This window comes from Callithrix jacchus, chromosome 15, assembly GCF_049354715.1.
Source record: "Callithrix jacchus isolate 240 chromosome 15, calJac240_pri, whole genome shotgun sequence".
Lineage (NCBI taxonomy): Eukaryota > Metazoa > Chordata > Mammalia > Primates > Cebidae > Callithrix > Callithrix jacchus.
The window spans coordinates 103,705,014-103,727,435 of NC_133516.1; the positions used below are offsets into that span (position 1 = coordinate 103,705,014).

Below are 22,422 nucleotides of genomic sequence, written 5' to 3' on the forward strand. Positions count from 1 at the left end.
GGCTTTGGGGGGCGCCTGCGCACTGGGCTCGCCGGATATACGCAAGGGCGTCGGGGCGGGGCTCTGGTAACCTAGGCAACAGCCCGGAAGCCGCGGCCTGGGTAAACCTGTGGCGCGCTCCGCGGTTCCGGAGCTTGAAGTTGCGGTGGCTGCAGCAGTCGGGAAACGGCAAGGCAGGTTGAGATGATGGATCGGAGGCTTGCAGTTCGCAGTCCCAACGAGGCTTAGGGACCTGGGCTACAAAAAAGGAGCAGGGGAGAACGGTCGTGGCGTCTGTCTGCTCCCTGGGATGCAGGCGTCCGGTTGGGGAATCATTACTTAAGGAAGCGCTGCCGCGGCTCTGTGTTTTGAGAGTGCAAGTGCGTGTCGGGGTGCGCGTCTGGGTGTGTTTGTGCGCGTGCGCACTGCTTTCGGGGGCTTTTGCACACAGCTGGAAAGAGGGAGTACTCGATTGTGGCGTTCGGGGGGATTTACCGTCTAGCAGGAGAGGGGCAAACTATCCAGGGTGGCTTGGGACCGGGAGAGTCATTTAAACCGATGGATGTCCGAGGGGCTTCTCAGAGGGCTTCGCCTGTGTGAGTTTTCAGGAGTCCGTGGAAGTTAACCCGGGAGAGAAGAGAATGAGCCTGACGGGTGTTCTAGGCAGAGAGGACAGAATGGTTGCAACTCTATGTGAGGCAAGAGCTGGGTTTTAGGATTGGAGGGAGATGTGAGAGAAGACTGGAAAGAAAGGGCAGCCCCTCTACGGGGGAGAGGGTCTTCATGCCAAGCTGAGCTGAATTCCGCTTGATCACGGGGAGCCATTCGACTCTTCAGAGGCAGTAAGTCAAGGGCTGAGATCTATTCTCTGTCCATGCATGTAGGTAGCATTGATTCAGCAGTGTTTGGAAAGAGTTCTTGTTGCTCTTTGATCAGCTTTCCACACCAGTCGGTGGATTTACTAAATCCCGTCATAGCTGTCCCCGTTTGAAATTCTTCAGTGGCTTCCTGTGGTCCAGTTGCTGTGGCTCACAGACTGCAATCTGCCCTCTGCCTTTCCTCTTTAACCTCTCACCCTGTCAGATCTTTGTTAATTGAACTGAACTTCTCAAACTCTTCGTAAATGCATTTTCCCTTGCCTGGAATATTTTTTTCTCCTGCTTGTAACTTTTATTTATATTTTAGGTCTTAGTCAGTGCGGACATTTCTGGGGTTATTACAGAGAGGAGGCAGCGTTTTCTTACCGCATAGAGTTAGGTAGGTACTTTCACGGCACGCAGAACTTCTCATGCTACCCTTTGTTGAAAATACTTGTTTAATTGCGGTCCCCTTAGAAACTCTAAACTCTGGAGGGGCATAGACTATTCTACTTTTTTGTTATAGCTGGTGCCTCGCTCTTAGGTGGTGCTTTCAAAATATTAGTTAAATTAATAGATGGATGATGAAGTGAGTGACTGAGGAGTGAAAGGCAGACTAATTAGAATAATGAGAGTCTGAACGAAAATATTTTTAGTAGAGATGGAGAAGAGCGGGCAAGAGATATTCTTAGAGAAAAAGTTAACAGATCACCAAGAGATAAGGAACAGGTGATGCTGAGGTTTTAAATTGGAGGAGCTAGAGGATGGTAATTCTGTAAATTCAGCTTAATTCAACGTATTTATCGAGTCAACCAGTTATATATCAGCAAGTAGAGATCTGAGGTATGATGAGCTGTATTTTGATATACTGTATTTGTGGCATTTTGGAGATGTGTACAGTAGGTCGTTAGACATTGAGCATTTGGTGTTTTTGTTTTGTTTTTCTTTAAGAGACAGAGTCACACTCTGTTGCCCAGGATGGAGTGCAGGGGCACCGTCATAGCTCACTGCAGCCTCCAACTCCTGGGCTCAAGCACCTCCCACCTAAATCTCCTGAGTAGCTGGAACTATAGGCACTCGCTGCTACTCCTGGCTAATTAAAAAAACAATGTAGAGACAGGGTCTCGCTATGTTGCACAGGCTGGTCTTGAGCTGCCTCCTGAGTTGCTGGAATTACAGATGCGAGCCATTGTGTTTGAGGTTTTGAGGAGAGGTGCGAATCATTGATTTGGGACTCATTTTCCCAGTATGTTTGTGTGTCCATACACTCATAGCTTTGCCTAAGGGAGTAGGTGAGATCACTGATGGAGGGTGTGAACTGCCCCTTGACGATGAAGAAAGCAGCTCTATGAGAGCTGGCACCGTGTTAGGCTTGTTTACCAGTGTCTCAGTTTACTTGTTTACTTGTATCTCTCATGCCCAGCCAGTGCCTGGTGTGTGCTGCACTCCCCCAGATAATTAGTGAATGAAAGGAGAGGGTATCTAATGGAAAGACAAGAGGACTGAGAACTGAGGTAGAACTGGGTGGAGATCACTGATTAAGTTGTGTGTGCAGAGGGGGACAATAGAGCCCATGAAGAAAAGGAGAAAATCGTAGAAGAAAAACAGGAGAAAGGGTGTCCTGGAAGCCAAGAGAGGAGAGGGGCTTCTAGGAGTGGGAGTGTGCAGAGCTGGAAAGGGCTATTAGTATTTCAGTTTCTCCAAGCAGGCATAGATTTTCTTGGCTCTGCTAATTTTGATATTTGATGTCTTAACACTAAACCATCAGAATACCTCTAATCTTACATTTTGACAATGAACTATAGCACACTTACGCTCTGGTTTCTGTAAGTGGCACAGAATTCCTTTGTTAGACCACAGCGTTTGATCCTTGGTTAAGAAAAATATGGTTACTATAATTGGTTGTGTTCAAGAGAACGCTTTTCAGTGCAAAGGTAGGGTCAGAGTTTCTGTAATTAATGGAACTTGGCGGTAGAACCAAGGATTAGCAAATACAGGCTAAAGGGTAGCTCTTCATGAAGTCAGATGGCAAGAGAAGGGCAGACATGGGACAGCAGCTTAGCTATACCTGTGTCAGCCTACCGTACACAGAGAGTAAATTACCACAGATTTAGTGTCCTAAAACAATTACTGTTCATCATTTCACAATTTCTGTGGGTTATGAGTTTGGACATGGCTTAGATTCTCTGCTTAGGGTCTTCCAAAGCTGTAATCAAGTTGTTGGCCGGTCTGCATTCTCATCTGGAGGCTCAACTTGGTAAAAATCCACTCCTACATGCACTTAGGTTGTTGGCAGAATTTGTTTCCTTGTGGCTTTATGACTGAGCCTCATCACCTCCCCACCTTGCCCTAGTTTCTTACTAAAGGCTGTCCTCAGGACCTAGAGGCTGCCTGCAGCTCCTTGAATTCCTTACCTCTGGCTTTTTCCACAGACAGTTACAACTTGGTGGTTTGTGTCTTCAAGGCCAGCAGAAAAACATCTTCTGCTATGGTCTTCCAAGACAGATATGATTACACATTCTTGTGTAACATAATCATAAGAATGACATCTATCCTCACATTTGCCTTATTTTATTGGCTAAAACAAATTAGAGGTCCTTCTCATACTTAAGGAGAGGAGATTATATAAGTACCATGAATCACTGGGGATAATTTTAAGGTGACCACAACCATTTTTTTTTTTCTCATTTATGCAAAAATATTTTTTTCTTTTTCTTTTTTTTTTTTTTTAGATGGAGAACAGTTTATTAACAGAAATTATAAGTATATAATCCATTTACATTTGTAGCTCATATATGCTACAACTTGAGTCTTCTCAATGTTAAAAATAATTTTTCTACCATGTAAAACCTAGCCTTCTCTTTGACTTTTGAAAATTATATTTTGGTCCCTGGGGGTTATAAAAAGGGAGCTGGACTCCAGTAATATCGTTTGCCTGATAGCTGGGTCTTAATCCACCTCTGTCCACAAACACTGGTCCACGGCCACCTCCAGGTCCTTCCTGTACAGCTTTTACAAGAGGGTAAATATATTTATTTGTTGTTTCCGATTCAAGTTCAATGACCTGTCTGGCATAGTCCTGAAATTCTTTCTCCTTTACAGCCACAAGAGCTTCAGTAAGTCTGTAATAATCTAATTCTGCTTGTTTTGCTTGCTTTGCATTAAACTTATTTTTGGCCATTTGCTGAATATGGGCATCTTGAACTTCTCGGTGTTTTTTATTAGCTTTGCATTTTTTCTCCTTTTCATGTTCCCAGAAAATCTGATCTGCTTTCATGACAGCCAGCAATTGTTCTTTAGCCTCTATTTTTCTTTGTCTTTCTTCTTCCTCTTTATTTTTCATCACAATGGCTCTATATTCTGCAATTGCTTTTAATTTGCTTTGCTTTTTTCATCTTTTTCTCTTTTTTCCCATTCAGCATCAGCTTCTGCAATATCTCTAGCAATAATCATATCTTCATTGTCAAGTTTCTCTTTCATTAGTTCACTCAAGAAGTTATGTATTCTTTCTCTTCATTCCTCCATAAGCCTGTGTGTTTCAGCTTCTTTTTCTTTCCTCATTTGTATAAGACACTTTTTTGCTTTGATAAATTTTCTAATCTTTTCATCCTCTTGCTCTTGCTGCTGCTGTTGTACAGCTTTGATTATATGTTTCTCCTGCATATGTTCAAGAAACCGTCTCTTGCTTTCGTGTATCTCTTCTTTTTTCTTTTCTAGTTTTTTTCTCATTTCGATTTCATATAGTGCATTCTGTCGCTTTATTTCCTCAGCATCTTTTTCTTCATGTTTTTTCCTTCTTTCCTCTTCTTCCTCATGTTCCTTTATTTGTTTTAGATGATCTTTGGCAAGAGCCACTCTTTCTCTATGCCGTTTTTCTGCTTTTTCTTGTTCTTCTTTAAAAGCTTTTTCAATGTTGAGTTTCAACTGTCCCTCCCATTTTTTATCTGATTTTATCTTACTCTTTTGGAATTCAATCTGGGCATCACGTTCCTTCATAACTCTACTAAGAAGAAGTCCCGACTACGAAAGAAAAATTATAGTACTTTAAGAAAATGATGCCTAATTATGTATAGATATGTTAAATATATATATAAATACAAGAAAATCCAAGTAGTACATGAAAGTTTTTCACTCTTTCTGTCTGGTAAAATTGATACTGCTTTGCATTTTCAATGGCCTTTTTTCTTTTTCCTTGTTTGTATATTTCTTCTTCCAGATCAAGAATTTGTCTTTCTGCCTCTATTTTTTCATCATGCTTCTTTTTGGCTTCAAGTTTCTGTTCTTTCATCCCTGCATATGTATTAGTCCAATGTTTTACCACTTCTTGGGATTTCAAATGCATTTCTTTCTTTGCCTTTCTTTCTGCACGGAGGCATGCTGCTTCTCTTGTCAGCCTGTCAAGGCTATCTTGAATCTTTCCCACTCATCATGTGTAATTATGGTGACCTGCTGGAGATCTACTTTACTAGGTAGAAGAGGTGGATAGAGAACTTGATCTTTTTCAGAGTTTCTTATTTCTGTGCTTTCCTTCGATTGTCCACAGCGCCGTCCAAACCGTACCAGTATTTCGGACGAGGTACCCATGGTGCTTCCAAATCTGGAAAAGTGACTCCGGCGCCGCCATACGCCGCCGACTCCAGCCAGCAGAGTGTTTCTCGAACCACCTTTCTTTTTTTTTTAAATTTTTTATTGCATTTTGGGTTTTACCACAACCATTTTTAACCTTTTTTTTTTTTTTTTTTTTTTGAGGTGGAGTCTCTCTCTGTTGCCCAGGCTGGAGTGCAATGGAACCTAGTGTACCACAACCTCTGCTTCCCAAGTTCAAGCGATTCTCCTGCCTCAGCCTCCTGAGCAGCTGGGATTACAGGCCTGTGCCACCACGCCTGGCTAATTTTTGTATTTTTAGTAGAGATGGGGTTTCGCTATGTTGGTCAGGCTGGTCTCGAATTCTCAACCTTGTGATCCACCTGCCTCGGCCTCTCAAAGTGCTGGGATTACAGGTGTGAGCCGCTCCCTGCTGACCACACCATTTTTAACTGGGCTTATTGAAGCAAAAGTATAACAACAGATGGACACCTTCATTTCACCACTGTTTGTGCTTGCCAGGTGAATCTGTCTTGGGTTAAAATTGGTAACCTTCACATTCACACAAATAGTACTCAGGCATTTGATCATGTGTTTATATTAATTTCTGTATCTTTGCTTAAAAAAGTTTTTGTTTGGATATATTGAATTTACTATGATAAGTCACTATTAGTGTACAAGTTTCTATGATTAAAAAGATATTGCAATTCCTCAAGGACCTAGCAATAGAAATTCTGTTTGACCCAGCAATCCCATTACTGGGTATATATCCAAAGGTTTATAAATTGTTCTATTATAAAGACACATATATACGTATATTCATGGGGGCACTGTTTACAATAGCAAAGACCTGGAACCAACCCAAATGCCCATTAATGATAGACTGGACGAGGAAAATTTGGCACATATACACAGTGGAATACTATGCAGCCATAAAAAATGATGAGTTTGTGTCCTTTATAGGGACATGGATAAATCTGGAAACCATCATTCTCAGCAAACTGACACAAGAACAGAAAATCAAACACTGCATATTCTCACTCATACATAGGTGGGTGTTGAACAGTGAGAACACATGGACACAGGGAGGGGAGCGTCACACACTGGGGTCTGTTGGTGAGGAATAGGGGAGGGACAGCAGGGGGGTAGGGAGGTTGGGGAGGGATAACATGGGGAGAAATGCCAGATAGAGGTGATGGAGGGATGGAGGCAGCAAACCAGGTTGCCATGTATGTACCTGTGCAACAGTCATACATGTTCTGCACATGCACCTCAGAACCTAAAGTGCAGAAAAAAAAAAAAAGATAGGCTGGGTCTGGTGGCTCACGCCTGTAATCCCAGCACTTTCCAAGGCCAAGGTGGGCGGATCATGAGGTCAGGAGTTTGAGACCAGCCTGGCCAATATGGTGAAACCTGGTCACTACTAAAAGTACAGAAATTAGTTGGGTGTGGTGGTGCACGCCTGTAGTCCCAGCTACTTGGGAGGCTGAGGCAGGAGAATTGCTTGAACCTGGGAGGCGGAGGTTGCAGTGAGCCGAGATCACGTCACTGTACTCCACCCTGGGTGACAGAACGAGATTCTGTCTAAAAAAAAAAAAAAAAAAAAATTGCTTCATTTTCTAAATTTTTGATATTGGTAAATCAAGGACCTCACCTGCAAGAGAAAACAAGTGCTTGGACCTTTCGACAGCTGTTTTTTACTACTCATAAGCCTTTGCATATTTCAGAATCGTGCCTGGTTTTTCAGAATCGAGCCTGGTGGAATTTTAGCTTCTGAATAAGTAAAATATTCTGAATGTAACTTGAAATAATTTTTTCCCTGTTTTTGAGAGTAACATAGGTTCACTGTGGAAAGTTTGGGAATTTAGAACCAAGCAGAGGTAACCCAGTTCTGGCAGAGGTTTCTGGAGTGTGCTTTAGAGTTAGTCAGACCTGGTCTTGCGTGTCAGCTCCCGGCTTTGCTCATTATTATTTGTATGCCTTTGAGGTATGTACTTTCTCCAAGCTTCATATTTCATTTTTTTGAATTTTAATATCCTTAATATTTTAAAATTTTGTTTCAAGTTGTAGGGTATACATGCGCTATGTGCAGGTTTGTTTCATGGATAAATGTGTGGTTTGCTGCGCCTACTAACCCATCACCTAGGTATTCAAGCTAGCAGGGATTAGCTGTTTCTCCTGATGCTCTCCGTCCACCCACCACCCCCTGCTCTCTGACAGTGCCCAGTAAGTGTTGTTCCCCTCCCTGTGTCCATGTATTCTCCTTGTTCAGCACCCACTTATAAGTGAGAATATGTGGTGTTTGGTTTTCTGTTGCTGCATTCATTTGCTGAGGATAGTGGCTTCCAGGTCCATCCATGTCCTGCAAAGGACATGATCTCATTCTTTTTTATGGCTGCATGGTATTCATTGGTGTGCATGTTCCACAATTCTTTACCCAGTCTATCAATGATGGGCATTTGGGTTGATTCCATGTCTTTGCTCTTGTGAATAATGCTGCAGTGAACATATGTGTGTATTTTTATAATAGAGTGCTTTATATTCCTTTGGGTATATACCCAGTAATGGGATTGCTGGGTCAAATGGCATTTTTGGTTCTAGGTCTTTGAGGAATTGCCACACTGCCTTCCACAGTGGCTGCACTAATTTGCATTTCCACCAACAGTGTAAAGTTGTTCTTTTTCTCTACAGCCTCGCCAGCATCTGTTGTTTCTTGACTCTTTACTAATTTCCATTCTGACTGGCATGAGATGGTATCGCATTGTGGTTTTGACTTGCATTTCTCTAATGGTCAGTGATGTTGAGCTTTTTTTTTCATATGTTTGTTAGGTGCATAAATGTCTTCTTTTGAGAAGTGTGTGTTCACGCCCTTTGGCCACTTTTTAAGGGGTCGTTTGTTTTTTTCCTTGTAAATTTGTTTAAGTTCCTTGTAGATTGTGGATATAAAACCTTTGTCAGATGGATAGGTTGCAAAATTTTTCGCCCATTCTGTAGATTGTCCACTTATTCTGATGACAGTTTCTTTTGCTGTGCAGAAGCTCTGTAGTTTAATTTGATCCCATTTGTTAATTTTTGCTTTTGTTGCAATTGCTTTTGACATTTTCATCATGAAACCTTAGCCTGTGCATATGTGCTGAATGGTATTGCCTAGATTTTCTTCTAGGGTTTTTATAGTTTTGGGTTTTACATTTAAGTCTTTAATCATCTTGAGTTAATTTTTGTTTAAGGTGTAAGGAAGGGGTCTAGTTTCAGTTTTCTGCATATGACTCACTCTTTTTCCCAGCACCATTTATTAATTAGGGAATCCTTTTTCCATTGCTTGTTTTTGTCAGGTTTGTTGATGATCAGATGGTTGTAGGTGTACAGTCTTATTTTTTGAGTTCTCCATTCTGTTCCATCGGTCTATGTGTCTGTTTTTGTACCAGTACCATGCTGTTTTGGTTACTGTAGCCTTGTAGTATAGTTTGAAGTAGGGTAGCATGATGCCTCCAGCTTTGTTTTTTTTTTTTTTTTGGCTTAGGATTATCTTGGCCATATGGGCTCTTTTTTGGTTCCATATGAATTTTAAAATAGCTTTTTCTAATTCTGTGAAGATGGTAATGGTAGTTTAATGGGGATAGCACTGAATCTTTAAATTACTTAAAAATGGCAGTTTGGCTATTTTCACTACATTGATTATTCCAGCCTCATTTTTCTTCTTTGGGAAGGGGTTGATAGTTATCACTGACATCATTATCCTCAACATTTAAATGCAATTTTGTATGCTAGGCAGGTGTATTAGTCTGTTCTCATGCTCCTATAAAGAAACACTCGAAACTGGGTAATTTATAAAGAAAAGAGGTTAATCCACTTACAGTTTTGCATGGGTAGGGAGGCCACAGGAAACTTAAAATTATGGTAGAAGGCCAATCAGAAGCAGGTACCTTCTTTACAAGATGGTGGGAGAGAAAGTAAGTGCCAACAGGGAAATGCCAGACGTTTATAAAACCATCAGATCTTGTGTGAAATCACTCACTATCATGAGAACAGCCTGAGGGAAACTGCCCCCATGATCCAGTCACTTCCCACTGGGTCCCTCCCACAGCATGTGGGGACTGTGGGGATTCAAGATGCGGTTTGGGTGGGGACACAGCCAAACCATATCAGCCGGGGTTCTAAGCTCTTATATATTTCCTTAGTTCTGTTTTATAGTTAGTGACGAAGCTGGGATGTAAACCCAGTGATTTCAGACTGCATTCTTCGCCTTTATACTATATCGTCTCTCAAGACAGAACAGGCCTCACGGGGTTGTGGGATCAAATGTGAAGCTCTTAGCAGAGATAAGTGTTTTATTAATAATGCCTATATTCCAACATCATTGAGAATATACTATATATACAGTTCTGTATTCTACTTTTTATACTTCTTATATATTTTACTTAATATAATTTTAAACATTTCCTTAATATAATGTTAATGGGTACATAATTCATCATATAGGTATACTGACATTTTATGACTCCTTTTTGTTTTTGCAGAGTAAATTGGAGATCTCAGTGGTTAAAGATCTAAGTGTTTACATTAGATTTATTTCTTTGAATAACAGTTGTTTTCATATCTTTTAAAATAACAGCTTTATTAAGCTATAATTCACCGTTTAAAGTATACAGTTCAGAGATTTTTAGTCTATTCTTATAATTGTGCAACTAACATCGCTGTCTAATTCCAGAACATTTTCTTCACTCCCCAAAGAAACCCTAACCCATTAGCAGTCACTCTCCATTCTGTGCTCCCTCTAGATGCTGGCACTAATCTATGTCTCTGTGGTTATTCTAGAAACATCATATAAATGATATCAAACAATATGGGACCTTCTGTGTTTAGAACCCTTTCAAGATTCATTCATGTTGTAGCATATATCAGTACACTATTGCTTATTATTGCCAAGTAATATTCCATTGTGTAGATATACCACATTTTATTAATACAGTCATCAGTTGGTGGACATTTAGGATGTCTCTAGTTTTTGTCTGGTAAAAATGCTGCCGTGACCTTTTATGTACAAGTTTTTATGTACACTTGTGTTTTCAGTCTTTTTGTATGTAGTAAATATGTGAGTGGAATTGCTGGATCATGTGGTTACTCTTGTATTTAACTTCTTGAGGAATTGCCAACTGTTTCCAGGGTGCCTACACCATTTTATATTCCGTGAGCAATATGTGAGGATTCTAGTTTCTCCATATTCTTGCCAGTGCTTCTTGTTGTCCATCTTTTTGATTATAGCGATCCTAGTTGGTGTGAGGTGGTATCTCATTGTGGTTTTGATGGGTAATTCCCTAATGACTAATTACGTTGAACATCTTTTCATGTTCTTATTAGCTGTGTATAGCATCTTTCTTGGAGAATTGTCTATTCAAGGCCTCTTCCCATTTTTAAATCGGATTTTTAAAATTTTTGACTTGTAACAATTCTTTTTTTTTTTTTTTTTGAGACGGAGTTTCGCTCTTGTTACCCAGGCTGGAGTGCAGTGGCACAATCTTGGTTCACCGCAACCTCTGCCTCCTGGGTTCAGGCAATTCTCCTGCCTCAGCCTCCTGAGTAGCTGGGATTACAGGCACGCGCCACCACGCCCAGATAATTTTTTGTGTTTTTAGTAGAGACGGGGTTTCACCATGTTGACCAGGATGGTCTCCATCTCTTGACCTCGTGATCCACCTGCCTCGGCCTCCCAAAGTGCTGGGATTACAGGCTTGAGCCACTGCGCCCAGCCCAACAATTCTTTTTATAGTCTGGATTCAAGATAAATGATTTGCAGATAATTTCTCCCAATTCTATTGGTTGTCTTCATCTTCTTGATTGTGCCTTCGAAGCACCAAAATTCTTAATTTTCATTAAGGTCAATTTTTTTTTTCTTTGGTTGCTTGTACTTTTTGTGTCATTTCTCAGAAACCATTGCTTAACCCAAGGCTCATGAAGATTTATTCCTGTTTTCTTCTAAGAGTTTTGTAGTTCTAGCTCCATACATTTCTATCCATGAATCAATTTAATTTTTGAATATGGTGTGAGGTAGGATTCCAACTTCATTCTTTTTCATATGTGTATTCAGTTGTCCCAGTACTATCTGTTGAAAAGACTATTCTTTCCCCATTGAATTGTCTTAGCACTCTTGTTGAAAGTAAACTAAAAATGTAAGAGTTTTAGACTCTTATTCTATTGCACTTCATATCTTTTTAAATGGTACTTACGGCTCTGCTACTTACTAACCGTGTGATCTTCATGGTTGGTTAATTTTTGTCTATTAGTTTTCTCATCTGTAAAATGAGGAATAACTAGTAAGTACCTTATGGGGTTATTGTGAAGATTCAAGAAATAATGTTTGAAGAGCTTAGAATAGTATCTGGCTTAGAGTAAGCACACAGTGTGTGTTAGCCGATGCCATCCTTACCACCTCTGCCGTCATCATCATCATTACCAACTTGTATGTGACTTGTTTTCTTGGGTTGAATTGTAAATGCTGAAATTAGATGCCATGTTTAAGGAGTGAATGTTCTTGTTAAGAGAGAGTACAGAGTGCAAGGAAGATTGAGGACAAACCTTAAGAAATACTTGTATTTAGACATTTTTATTGTAGTAGACAGTAATTTTTTAAAAAGTATTTAAGGAAAGTACTAGAGTTCTTGTTTTAGGCTCATTGGGAGTAAGGGGGTCAGCTGGAAAGTTCTGTAATTATTTAGGTAGGTTAAAAAGATCTGCAGCAGTCGTCATGTGTATAGACTGCTTTTTAAAAGTCATATATGTATTGTAAAATCCTGGTGTTTGGGGATTATGGGCATTTTCCTAATTTGGTATAATATGTAGTCTAGTGTCCTTAGCATTGCTATGTAAACAGTGGCAAGCCAATGTTGGCAATTTAAAAATTCTAGTTTCAAATCAATAATTATTAATTTGTATAGCAGCAATAGAAAAAAATCAGTAAGTAGCCCCTTTTAGCATCATGTGACAGATATCTTAGAAGTGGTGTCATACCTCATTTGTTCTCTAAATGTGAGCTGCCTTTATTTTCAGGTAAGCACATATGTACCTGGTAGTGATTTTGAGTATTAGAGTGCTTAAAAAAGAACTCCAACTTCTTCTTCCCTTTCCTCCCTTCACCTTACATTTATATTATTAGCTTTAACTAGCCTATTTTCTTTTTTTTTTTTTCTTTGAGACGGAGTTTCGCTCTTGTTACCCAGGCTGGAGTGCAATGGTGCGATCTCGGCTCACCGCAACCTCTGCCTCCTGGGTTCAGGCAATTCTCCTGCCTCAGCCTCCTGAGTAGCTGGGATTACAGGCGCGCACCACCGTGCCCAGCTAATTTTTTGTATTTTTAGTAGAGACGGGGTTTCACCATGTTGACCAGGATGGTCTCGATCTCTTGACCTCGTGATCCACCCGCCTCGGCCTCCCAAAGTGCTGGGATTACAGGCGTGAGCCACCGCGCCTGGCCTAACTAGCCTATTTTCTACTAATTGTGAATGTGTGTAACTGAGGACGTAACTTATGATTACTGTTTTAGTTCTCTGCTTTAGGCCATAATTTTTGCATTCTTAGAGTTCTTTATTAATCATATGTATACATGTTATTGACTTGAGACCTCTTTTATTCTAATTATCAGTACCAACTTTTCTTAGTTGTAAAATGAAAGAACTAAGTATTTTAATAGCCTGTTCCTTTCATCATGCTTCAATTTTTTTTCTGACATTTTAAAATGTGTTTTTCTAGGTCTCGTCCCGCTCTGGTGATGCTTATTGCTTTTACTTGTATTTTAAAAAGTTGATGTGATTATTATTCCCAGATGTCATTTGTCAGAGTGAACCGCTGTGGTCCCCGAGTGGGTGTAAGAAAGACACTGAAAGTAAAGAAGAAGAAAGCTTCAGTGAAGCAAGAATGGGATGTGAGTATAAGTGGGACAGTAGATAATGTCACATTACTCTGTAGGCATGGACATGGAGATACGGCTCTGGCCATGGAAGATGGTGTTCTGAATGGGGCTCATCATGTAATAGGCTGAAATAGGTTTCTGGGCGTGTGGTAGTCCAGTTCTTGGAGGAAAGAGCAGCATCCTTTGGGGGAGGTTTTTAGAATACACACGTCCAGGCTGTAACGTCTATCTCCTTTGAAGAATTGGAATCTTAAGGGAATGGGGAGCATATTTAAAAGAAAGTCTTCTCACTTTCTCTTTGAGAACTCACTGCATAAAGGCAACTGCAGCTCGCGGGGGTCACTGAAGGCTGTGAATTTTTTCAGTACCTTTTGATTTGTTCAGAGCAACCAGTGATTTCATAAGCATGTGAGTGCCATTTTTGGCCGAAAAAAATAGGTGATCTTTGCTCTTTTATCCCATAAATTGCTCACTTCCAGAGGTTGATCGGTTTCAGAACAAATGTTCTCTTACAATGTAAGACAAGTCTCAAATACCTGCGACATACCGTCTCTGGCTCCTAACCTGAATATTGCCTGGTGTTACCACGGGGATTTATATCTTTTTTTTAAGAGACAGGGTCATGCTCTGTCAGGCTGGAGTGACGTGTTGCCATCATAGCTCACTGCAGCCTTAAACTCCTGGACTCCAGCGATCCTTCTGCCTTAGCCTCCTGAGTAGCTAGTTTGGATCTCAAGGATTCTTTTGAACTTGGAATATTCCGGTTTGCCACGTACCGTGTTAGCCAGATATCCTGGGCAAACTGGCAGCCTTTGAAGTGGGGGAGCGGGACTTCTTTTGTTGCTGTCTGATTGGCTGTAAAATTTTAATAATAAGAATGTGACTGTAAGGTAAGGAACTGATAAATAGGAAAAACATGATAACATAAGTGTTTCCCCTTCAGAGTGGTGACTTTGGGAAGTTCAGGACAGGTGACTTTTGAACAACATCAGCTCTGAGCCTCACGGGTTCACTTATACATGAATTTTTTTTCCGATAAATATAGTTGGCTGTATCCTTGGGTTCCACCTCTGCAACCAAAGATGGATTGAAAATACATATGCAGAACCCGTACGTGGGTTTCGCACCGTGGAGATGCAGTTACGTGGGATTTGAGCATGCGTGGATTTTGATATATGTGGGGATCCTGGATACTGTGGGATGACTGCATTTATTCCAGTATGCTGCTGTTGCTCAGAACTTAGTTGAAACCTATCATATATTGCATTCAGAACCTTCCTCATTTATTTTTATTATCTGCAATGCTGGAAAAATCTTTTGTTTTTTTGAAGGTAGACTGAACTTGGACAATAGTCATAAGTCATTTGGAGTAAATGGTAAATGACGGAGAAGAGATGAAACTGATGAATACTGTCTTGATAAAAATAGTGAGACATTTTCTGAAATGGCTTGTAGATTAGATTTAAAGGCAATTTCAAAAAGTTTTAAACAACTAGTATTGATGGAATTATTTTCTTCCGTGAGAACAAATTTCAAGCATATCATTTATCTGTATGCCTGAGTTTTTAAATGATTATTGAAAACCGTTCTCATAATCCTGTTGTACCTTTCTTTTACCTGTTCCTTTTTCCTTTTTCCTTTTTTTTGAGGCAAGGCCTTGCTATTTTGCCAAGGCTGGCCTCAAACTCCTGGGCTTGTGATGCGATCTTCCTGCCTCGACCTTCTGAGCCTCCTGAGTAGTTGAGACTGCAAGTGCACCCACCATGCCTGGCGTTTATCTTTTACCTTTCTAAGTCAGTGTAAAAGTAATAACAGTTTTCATATAGAAAAGCCTTGAGCCAAATATAAATCATGGCCAAAAAGTTTAGTCTTTGATGAGAATCTATTTTGACTCTTTGTATTCCTCGTCACTTAGAAGTGAAACTAACTTATTTTATTTCCTGCCTTACCAAATCTGTGTAGCAAAATGGCTGAAGTTGCTTTGGAGAGGGCCACGTTGCAGGGTTGCTACTTTGAACTGTGCAGGCTGTGTACCACACAATTTCAGGGGGTGCTATTTACGTGGACTCGATATTATGATAAGTTATGGAGCCATGCAGTGTGGTAGCCCTGCCATGTTAGTTCAGTGCCTTTTGAGTGACTTTTCACATTTTATGAAATTATGCATTGCCTTCAAATTTCATCTCTCCCTGTAGTAGCGTCTATGCTTAAGATGTTTGCAGACACAAACTGAACCTCTCTATAGTGATCACACTTTGTTTTTTTTTTTTTTTTTGAGATGGAGTCTCGCTTTGTTGCCGAGGCTGGAGTGCAGTGGCATAATCTTGGCTCACTGCAGCCTCTACCTCCTGGGTTCAAGTGATTCTCCTGCCTCAGCTTCCCAAGTAGCTGGGATTATGGGCGCCCACCACCACACCCAGATAATTTTTGTATTTTTAGTAGAGACAGGGTTTTGCCATGTTGGTCAGGCTGGTCTCGAACTCCTGACCTCAGGTGATTCACCTGCCTCGGCCTCCCAAAGTGCTGTGATTATAGGCGTGAGACACAGTGGCCAGTGATCACACTTTCTTTTAGGAACCTTTAGAGTTATGTTGTAGAATCCTGGGATTCCATAGAACACAATGTGAAAACTAAAACTTCAGTTAAATTTTTAAATATATACTGCCATTTATTCATATACCATATATTCATTTTCAGTATATTCATTGTTTTAATATAATGCACGACTGCTTGGTGAATACAGTATTTTCTGTAAGACATCTAAAATTAGTCTGTTATTTTCTGTAGATACACCTAATATGTGTTAATATGTAAATTGACAATATTGGTTCCTAGAAGGAAAGAGTTTTTGGTTCTAGGATTTTGAAACCATTTTAGCCATTAAAATCCAGTGAGTATATTTTATAAGAAAACTTTTTTTTCTTTTTTAAAGAAAGGCCCCTCCCCCCCCCCTTTTTTTTTTTTTTACAGAATACTGTGACTGATCTAACAGTTCATCGGTCAACTCCTGAAGATCTGGTAAGTTCATTATCAAAACTGAAGTCATTTATTCAGTGTTTTGTTGGTATTTGACTTGTAACTTTTAGAATAGAAACTGTATGCACTTCCCGGTAGTTGTTCACTTATGTTTAATCTTGTTTATGTCTGTATAAAATCAAAAAGCTTATCTTCTGGACTTCCTGATTTTAGCTAGGAATATCAATTAGTATGTATTAGAATTTCATAAATATGTTGGGTTTATAGCTGAAATCTCTTCAGTCCGGTACTGCCCTATGCACATCTATCTGCCTTTTAACACAATCTATAGGTATTTTCAGCATCATTTGTTTCTTCCCTATACAAACATATTGTTCTAGTTAGTGTCATAATTTATCCGTGATTATGCCATGAATGTTTCCACGTCTGAGCTCCTATTCCTTACTTGGAACAGTTTCTGTACCTTCTTTTCTATGTGTTCAAATCTTACTTTACTTCCTTATCGTAGTTCAAGTTCTACTTTTTTTTAAGTTTCCACTTAGTTTTTTTTTTTTTTTAAGATTTATTGAGATACAGTTCACGTACCATAAAACCTGTTCCAAGTGTATAGTTTGGTGATTTTTGGTATATTCAGAGTTGTGCAACATGAATGTTTTCATTACCCCAAAATGAAGCCCTATATCCATTAACAGTCACTCCTTGTGCCCAATTCCTCCCAGTTTGTAGCAATGACCGATTTACTTTGTGCTTTTATGTATTTGCCTGTTCTGGATACTTCATATGTGTGGAATACAATATGTGGCTTTTTGTGTCTAACTTCTTTCCCTTAGCATAATGTTTTCAAGGTTCATCCCTGTCTTAGCATGTATCAGTCTCCACTCACTGCGGTCTCCGCCTCCTGGGCTCAAGCCATCTCCACCTCAGCTTCTTGAGTACCTGGGACTACAAGTGCATGCCACCACACCTGGCTAATTTTTGTATTTTTTGCAGACACAGGGCTTTGGTCTCTTGCTCAGGTTTGTCTCGATCTCCTAGGCTCAAGGAATCTGCCCACCTGATCCTCCCAAAGTGCTGGGATTACAGGTGTTGGCCATCATGCCCAGCCCATATTAGTTCTTTATTCCTTATCATTGTCAAATAATATTCCATTGTATGGATCCACCATTTTATCTGTTGTTCAGTTGGTGGACATTTCCATTGTTAGGGATAACGCTGCTGTGAACGTTCATGTACAAGTTTTGTGCGAGCATTGTCACTTCTTTTATGTGGATACATCTAGGAGTAGAATTGCCGAGTCATGTAATTTCCCCATATTTAACTTTCTGAATAATTATCACACTGTTTTGCAAAGTGGCTGCACCGTTTACATCCCCACCAGCATCTATGAGGCTTCCAGTTTCCCTACATTGTATTTAACTTTCTGAATAATCATCACACTGTTCTGCAAAGTGGCTGCACCGTTTACATCCCCACCAGCATCTATGAGGCTTCCAGTTTCCCTACATTGTTGCTACTGTCACCTTTTTCATTTCAGTTCTCTTAGTAGGTGTAAAGTGCTGTCTCATTTTGGTTACAATTTGCATTTCCCTAATGACAGATGATGTTAAGCATCCTTTTATGTACTTTTCAGCCACTTGTAATGTATTCTTTGGAGAAATGTCTATTCAAATGCCTTAGTCATTTAAAAATTGGATTATTTGTGCTTTTATTGTTGAGTTATAAAAATTGTGTATTCTGGATATAAATTCCTTATCAGGTACAATTTGCAAATATTTTCTCCCATTTTCTTAGTTGTTTTTTCAGTTTCTTGATGGTGTCCTTTAAGCTGGAAAGTTTTTAATTTTGATGAAGTCAAATTTACATGTTTTTTATTTTTTCACTAGAGTTTTTAATGTCATGTTTAACAAACTGTTACCTAACCCAAGGTTCATAAAGATATACTTCTATGTTTTCTTCTAAGAGTTTTATAGTTGTAGCTCTTATATGTAGAACTGTGGTTCATTTTAAGTTAATTGTTCTGTATGGTGTGTGGTAGGAGGGGAGCCCAACTTAATTGTTTGCTAAGGGATAATCATTGTTCAAACAGCATTTATTGGAAACACTATTTTTCCCCATTCAATGATCTTGGAACTCTTGTTGAAAAATCACTTGTCTATAATATAAATGCTTATTCATCACTCTCAATTATGTTCCACTGATTTGTCGATCCTTATGCCAGTACCACACTGTCTTGATTACCATAGTTTTATAGTAAGTTTGAAGTCCTGTTTTTTGAAACTGACCAATTACCTCCTCTAAACTATTGTTGGTCTTACTATCTAACTAAGGTATTGAGTAAATGACATCTAATTCATGTAATTTGTCTTTCTATGGATATGGCCAATCTCCGTGGGCAGATTATTAATGCTTTTGAGAGATACAGACCATATCCTATACATCTTTATTTACCTGGGAGTCTAATCCTAGTAGGTGCTTATTAACTACTTATTGAGCATAATAGTGATGCCCAACTGACTTAACATTTTTAAATGAAAAATTTCAAACTCATGGGAAAATGGAGACAAGAGTAGAAATAACTACCATGTACTGTTTACCCAGATAGAATAGTTATTAAAAATTTGCCATAGTTGCTTCCTTTATCTTACCTATTTCTTTTTTCACTGAAATATTTTAAAGCAAATTCAAGAGAACACATCGTTTTGTGCTTACTCAGTTTGCATTTTAAAAAATATAAGCCTTTTTTTTTCAACATAATCACAGTGCCATTATTACATCCAACAAAAGTAAATAGAATTTTTTGGTATCACCTAATACTCAGCCCGTATTCAAATCTCCTCAATTGTCTAAAAAAAGTCATCTTCATTTGTTTTTTGTGAGTCAGAATCCATGTGTTATATTTCTGGTTGTTTCTTTAATGGGTTGATTTCTTCTTTACATGGAGAAAACTCAGCAGTACATTTTATCACATATGTTAATGTTCACAGTTCTGAATACTTGAGTACTTATAAAACCAAATATCTAATTTTATTTTTAGCATCTTATGAACCTCTCCTTTAACACCGAAGACCTGTGGCTCATGTCTCTTCTTGTACTTCCCTGATTTCTGTATTTTCAGTGACTGCTTCCACATGAAGCCATGGAAGGGCTGTGAACACACTGCATCGTTAGTTCTTGGCAGTGATGTGATTATCACCAAATGAACGTGTCTTTGCCAAAGAGGACTCGGTGGATTTTGTACCTTTTACATTGTGCTATATGTGTGTGTATGTCAAAAAAAAAAAAAAGCTGATTTTGACCCATGAATTGATTTTATCATCCATTAAATGAGTCCCAACCTGTGGTTTGAAAAACACTAGTTTGCTGGATGGTCTTGCAGAAAAGTAGTAGAAATTGATATTTCTTTCAGTATATCTTTTAGGTGGGTTTACCAGTTCTGTATACTTATTTCTTGAAGATCATTTTTGAAAATTTAGGGGACTGAAAATATTGGCTGCGAATATATACAAATGTGCATATTATTGGACCATAAGAAGTTTAAAAAGTGACGAACTAGAGTAGGTGGTCTCACCATCTGAATAGGCCACTTCTTCATGTCTACAACGTTCCTTTATGTTTTACACACACACACACACACACACACACACACTTTTATTGCACTTTAGGTTCTGGGGTACATGTGCAGAACATGCAGGATTTTTGCATAGGTACATACATGGCAATGTGGTTTGCTGCCCCCATCCCCCTGTCACCTGTATCTGGCATTTCTCCCCCTTATGTTCTTTTCTCTTCTATACAGGTGCGTCGTCATGAAATACACAAATCAAAGAACAGAGCGTTAGTACACTGGGAACTCCAAGAAAAAGCTTTGAAGAGAAAATTGAGGAAGCAGAAACCAGACACTTCAAATCTGGAGAAAAGAAGATTGTCTATCATGAAGGAGGTCAGGCTAAACTGCAGAGAGTTAGAAAGAGAAAAAGGAGATAAACAGGGTTTTGTTTTTCCCCTCAATTTGATTCACATCGGAGTGACTCTAGTAAGCACTGCATTCTTATTCAGTAATCTACACGTGGACTTCAAAAAAAGCAGCAGAGTGATTGGAGTCTAGTTTGGTGGTTTGAATTTCTGTTCTCTAACATACTAGCTACGTGACCTTCAGTAAATTATTTAACTTTTTGGCCTGAACTTTCTCATATTTAAAATTATTGTTTGGTTGTGTTGTTAGGAGATTTCAGTGGTACACTTACAAAGTGATGAGCACAATCTTTGCTTACTCCTCCTTTTCTATATAAGCTGCTTTAATTATTTTTCTTAGTTCAACAGCAGTGCTATGAGATTACTTTGAGAAAAACAACATAATAATGTTGTATGTTTGTCCAACTGAGTAGTAAGCAACTTGTCTTTGGCTTAACCTTTTGCCAGACATGGGTGTTTGGATAAGTAATCAGATATGTAGGGACAAACAATATGGGAAGTAAGAGGAAACTACAGCAAGTAACCTTTTAATTTGAGCTGAAGTCATTGTAAAGGAATGTGCTCTGTCTGGCGTGCTGCTCCCGGTTAATTGAAGCTTATGGACAGCACTTAGCTGTCTGACCTTTCATGGCAGCTTTCAATCATACATTGTTTTTTGAGCAATTTGTTAGGCTTTTTATTGAAATAAAGTCTCAGCCTTAGAGATACCAGAAGGAGTAAGTGGTTACATGAGCTTGAGAAAAGAACAGTGGCATTATTGAGCGAATGCTTCTTTACAGATAAGTGTCTTTTGGTGACCTTGGACAAGTCACATACATTTAAATGCTGTGTGGTAATTCTCAGTGAAAGGCGTGAAAACACATCTGACCATGAAGAAAGGCAGCCTGCTTGGGCTGCATCACACTCTGGGCTTTTATTTCCTTTCCCTCTGGTTCCTGCTAATGCCCTGAATTTCTCATGTAAGTTGTAGATGTGGTAGAAGGTGTTTAAACTCTTGTCTCAAAAAAAAAGTAGGATTGCTTAGTCGATGGATATGTGCATCTTTTATTTCAGTGTTGCTAAATTTGCAATGTTTAAGGATTCAGTGGACCAAAGGCAGAAGCCTTCTGAGACATATCCACATAAGCTTAATAATTATCTCCTAATGCTAACAGAACGCATCCACCTGAGGCTGGGCTCCTAGGTGAACATAAATTAAGAGAGAGCTGTTTGGCCTGCGTAGTCTTAGATTTCATTTGCTGTAAGATGTACCCATACCATGAGAATCAAGCAAATTAGAGCTCCCTCTCACTCAGGGAGATGGAGGCTTTCCTAAAGATCTATAAATCCCCAAAAAGTAATAACTCCTAAAGTCTCTTTGTGATTTCCCAATTCCACCTGGTGTCTATTACCATGGTACAAAAGGGCTAAGATGACAACGTTTCTGATCATTTTTTTTTTGGCAGAGACTTTGATCCTTTGAAAGTCGATCATGTGAACCACCAGTTACAAGTTTAAGTTTGTGCTCTGCAAACTCATTTGAGGAGTAATATATACAGTTAGGCTTGTAGAGATCAGTTTACCTATCAAGAGGATGGGCTTTATGAGAGGAGTTATAAATGTAGAAAGAAGAAATAAAAGCCAATACACTGATCCAATAAAAGCCAAGCCACTCAAACCATTTTTTCCCAAGGGCAGAGACTAAACAGGGATACCCAATCTTGGTTTCCCTGGAGCACACTGGAAAAAGAAGGATTGTCTTGGGCCACACATAAAATGCACTAACTAATGATATCTGATGAGCTAAAAAAAAAAAAAAAAGTTGCAAAAAAACCCATAATGTTTTAAGAAAATTTACAAATTTGCGTTAGGCCACATTCAAAGCCATCCTGTACCACGGGTTGGGCAAGCTTGGACTTGCGGAAGGTGACAGATAACGGCTTTTACACGAGACCTCATTATAAAAAAAAATCAGATCTCAATATGGTTAATAAGATTATTACTTATAATCTTTATGTGTCAATTCTGTTTCTTTATTTTGATAGGTCAATGCTTTTTAAAAAAAATGTAAACTCTTACAATTGTTATTTAGGAAATAAGCTTTGTGTAATTTTTCTAGTGTAGTGAAAGATTATACTCATTCATTCACATTCTTTTCTTAAGCTCGTAATC

The 22,422-nt window shown here is 39.2% G+C and overlaps 2 protein-coding genes across 20 annotated transcripts in view; one reads left to right on the top strand and one right to left on the bottom strand.

Annotated features, from left to right (window-relative positions):
* Positions 1-22,422, top strand: part of SPICE1 (spindle and centriole associated protein 1) — an 89,117-nt gene that overhangs the window by 14,784 nt on the left and 51,911 nt on the right. For 4 of the 19 annotated variants that reach the window (XR_013527754.1, XM_078352350.1, XM_078352349.1 and 1 more), the window contains exons 5-7: positions 13,237-13,335; positions 16,294-16,341; positions 20,096-20,332. Coding sequence is in view for 17 of the 19 variants with exons in the window: in XM_078352350.1 (XP_078208476.1) it covers positions 13,237-13,335; positions 16,294-16,341; positions 20,096-20,332 (384 nt within the window). In the remaining 2 variants the exon portion in view is untranslated. Of the gene's footprint in view, positions 1-99; positions 822-1,164; positions 1,237-13,236; positions 13,336-16,293; positions 16,342-20,095; positions 20,333-22,422 lie in introns of those variants that run through there. The other 15 variants (XR_013527755.1, XM_002758812.6, XM_035274501.2 and 12 more) reach the window with 11 other exon arrangements.
* On the bottom strand, positions 3,541-5,493 carry LOC100410039 (cilia- and flagella- associated protein 210-like). Its single transcript, XM_035274504.3, is given in 4 exon segments — positions 3,541-4,214; positions 4,217-4,856; positions 4,954-5,255; positions 5,258-5,493. Coding segments are annotated over 4 exon segments (1,647 nt in total). The 5' UTR covers positions 5,421-5,493; the 3' UTR covers positions 3,541-3,672.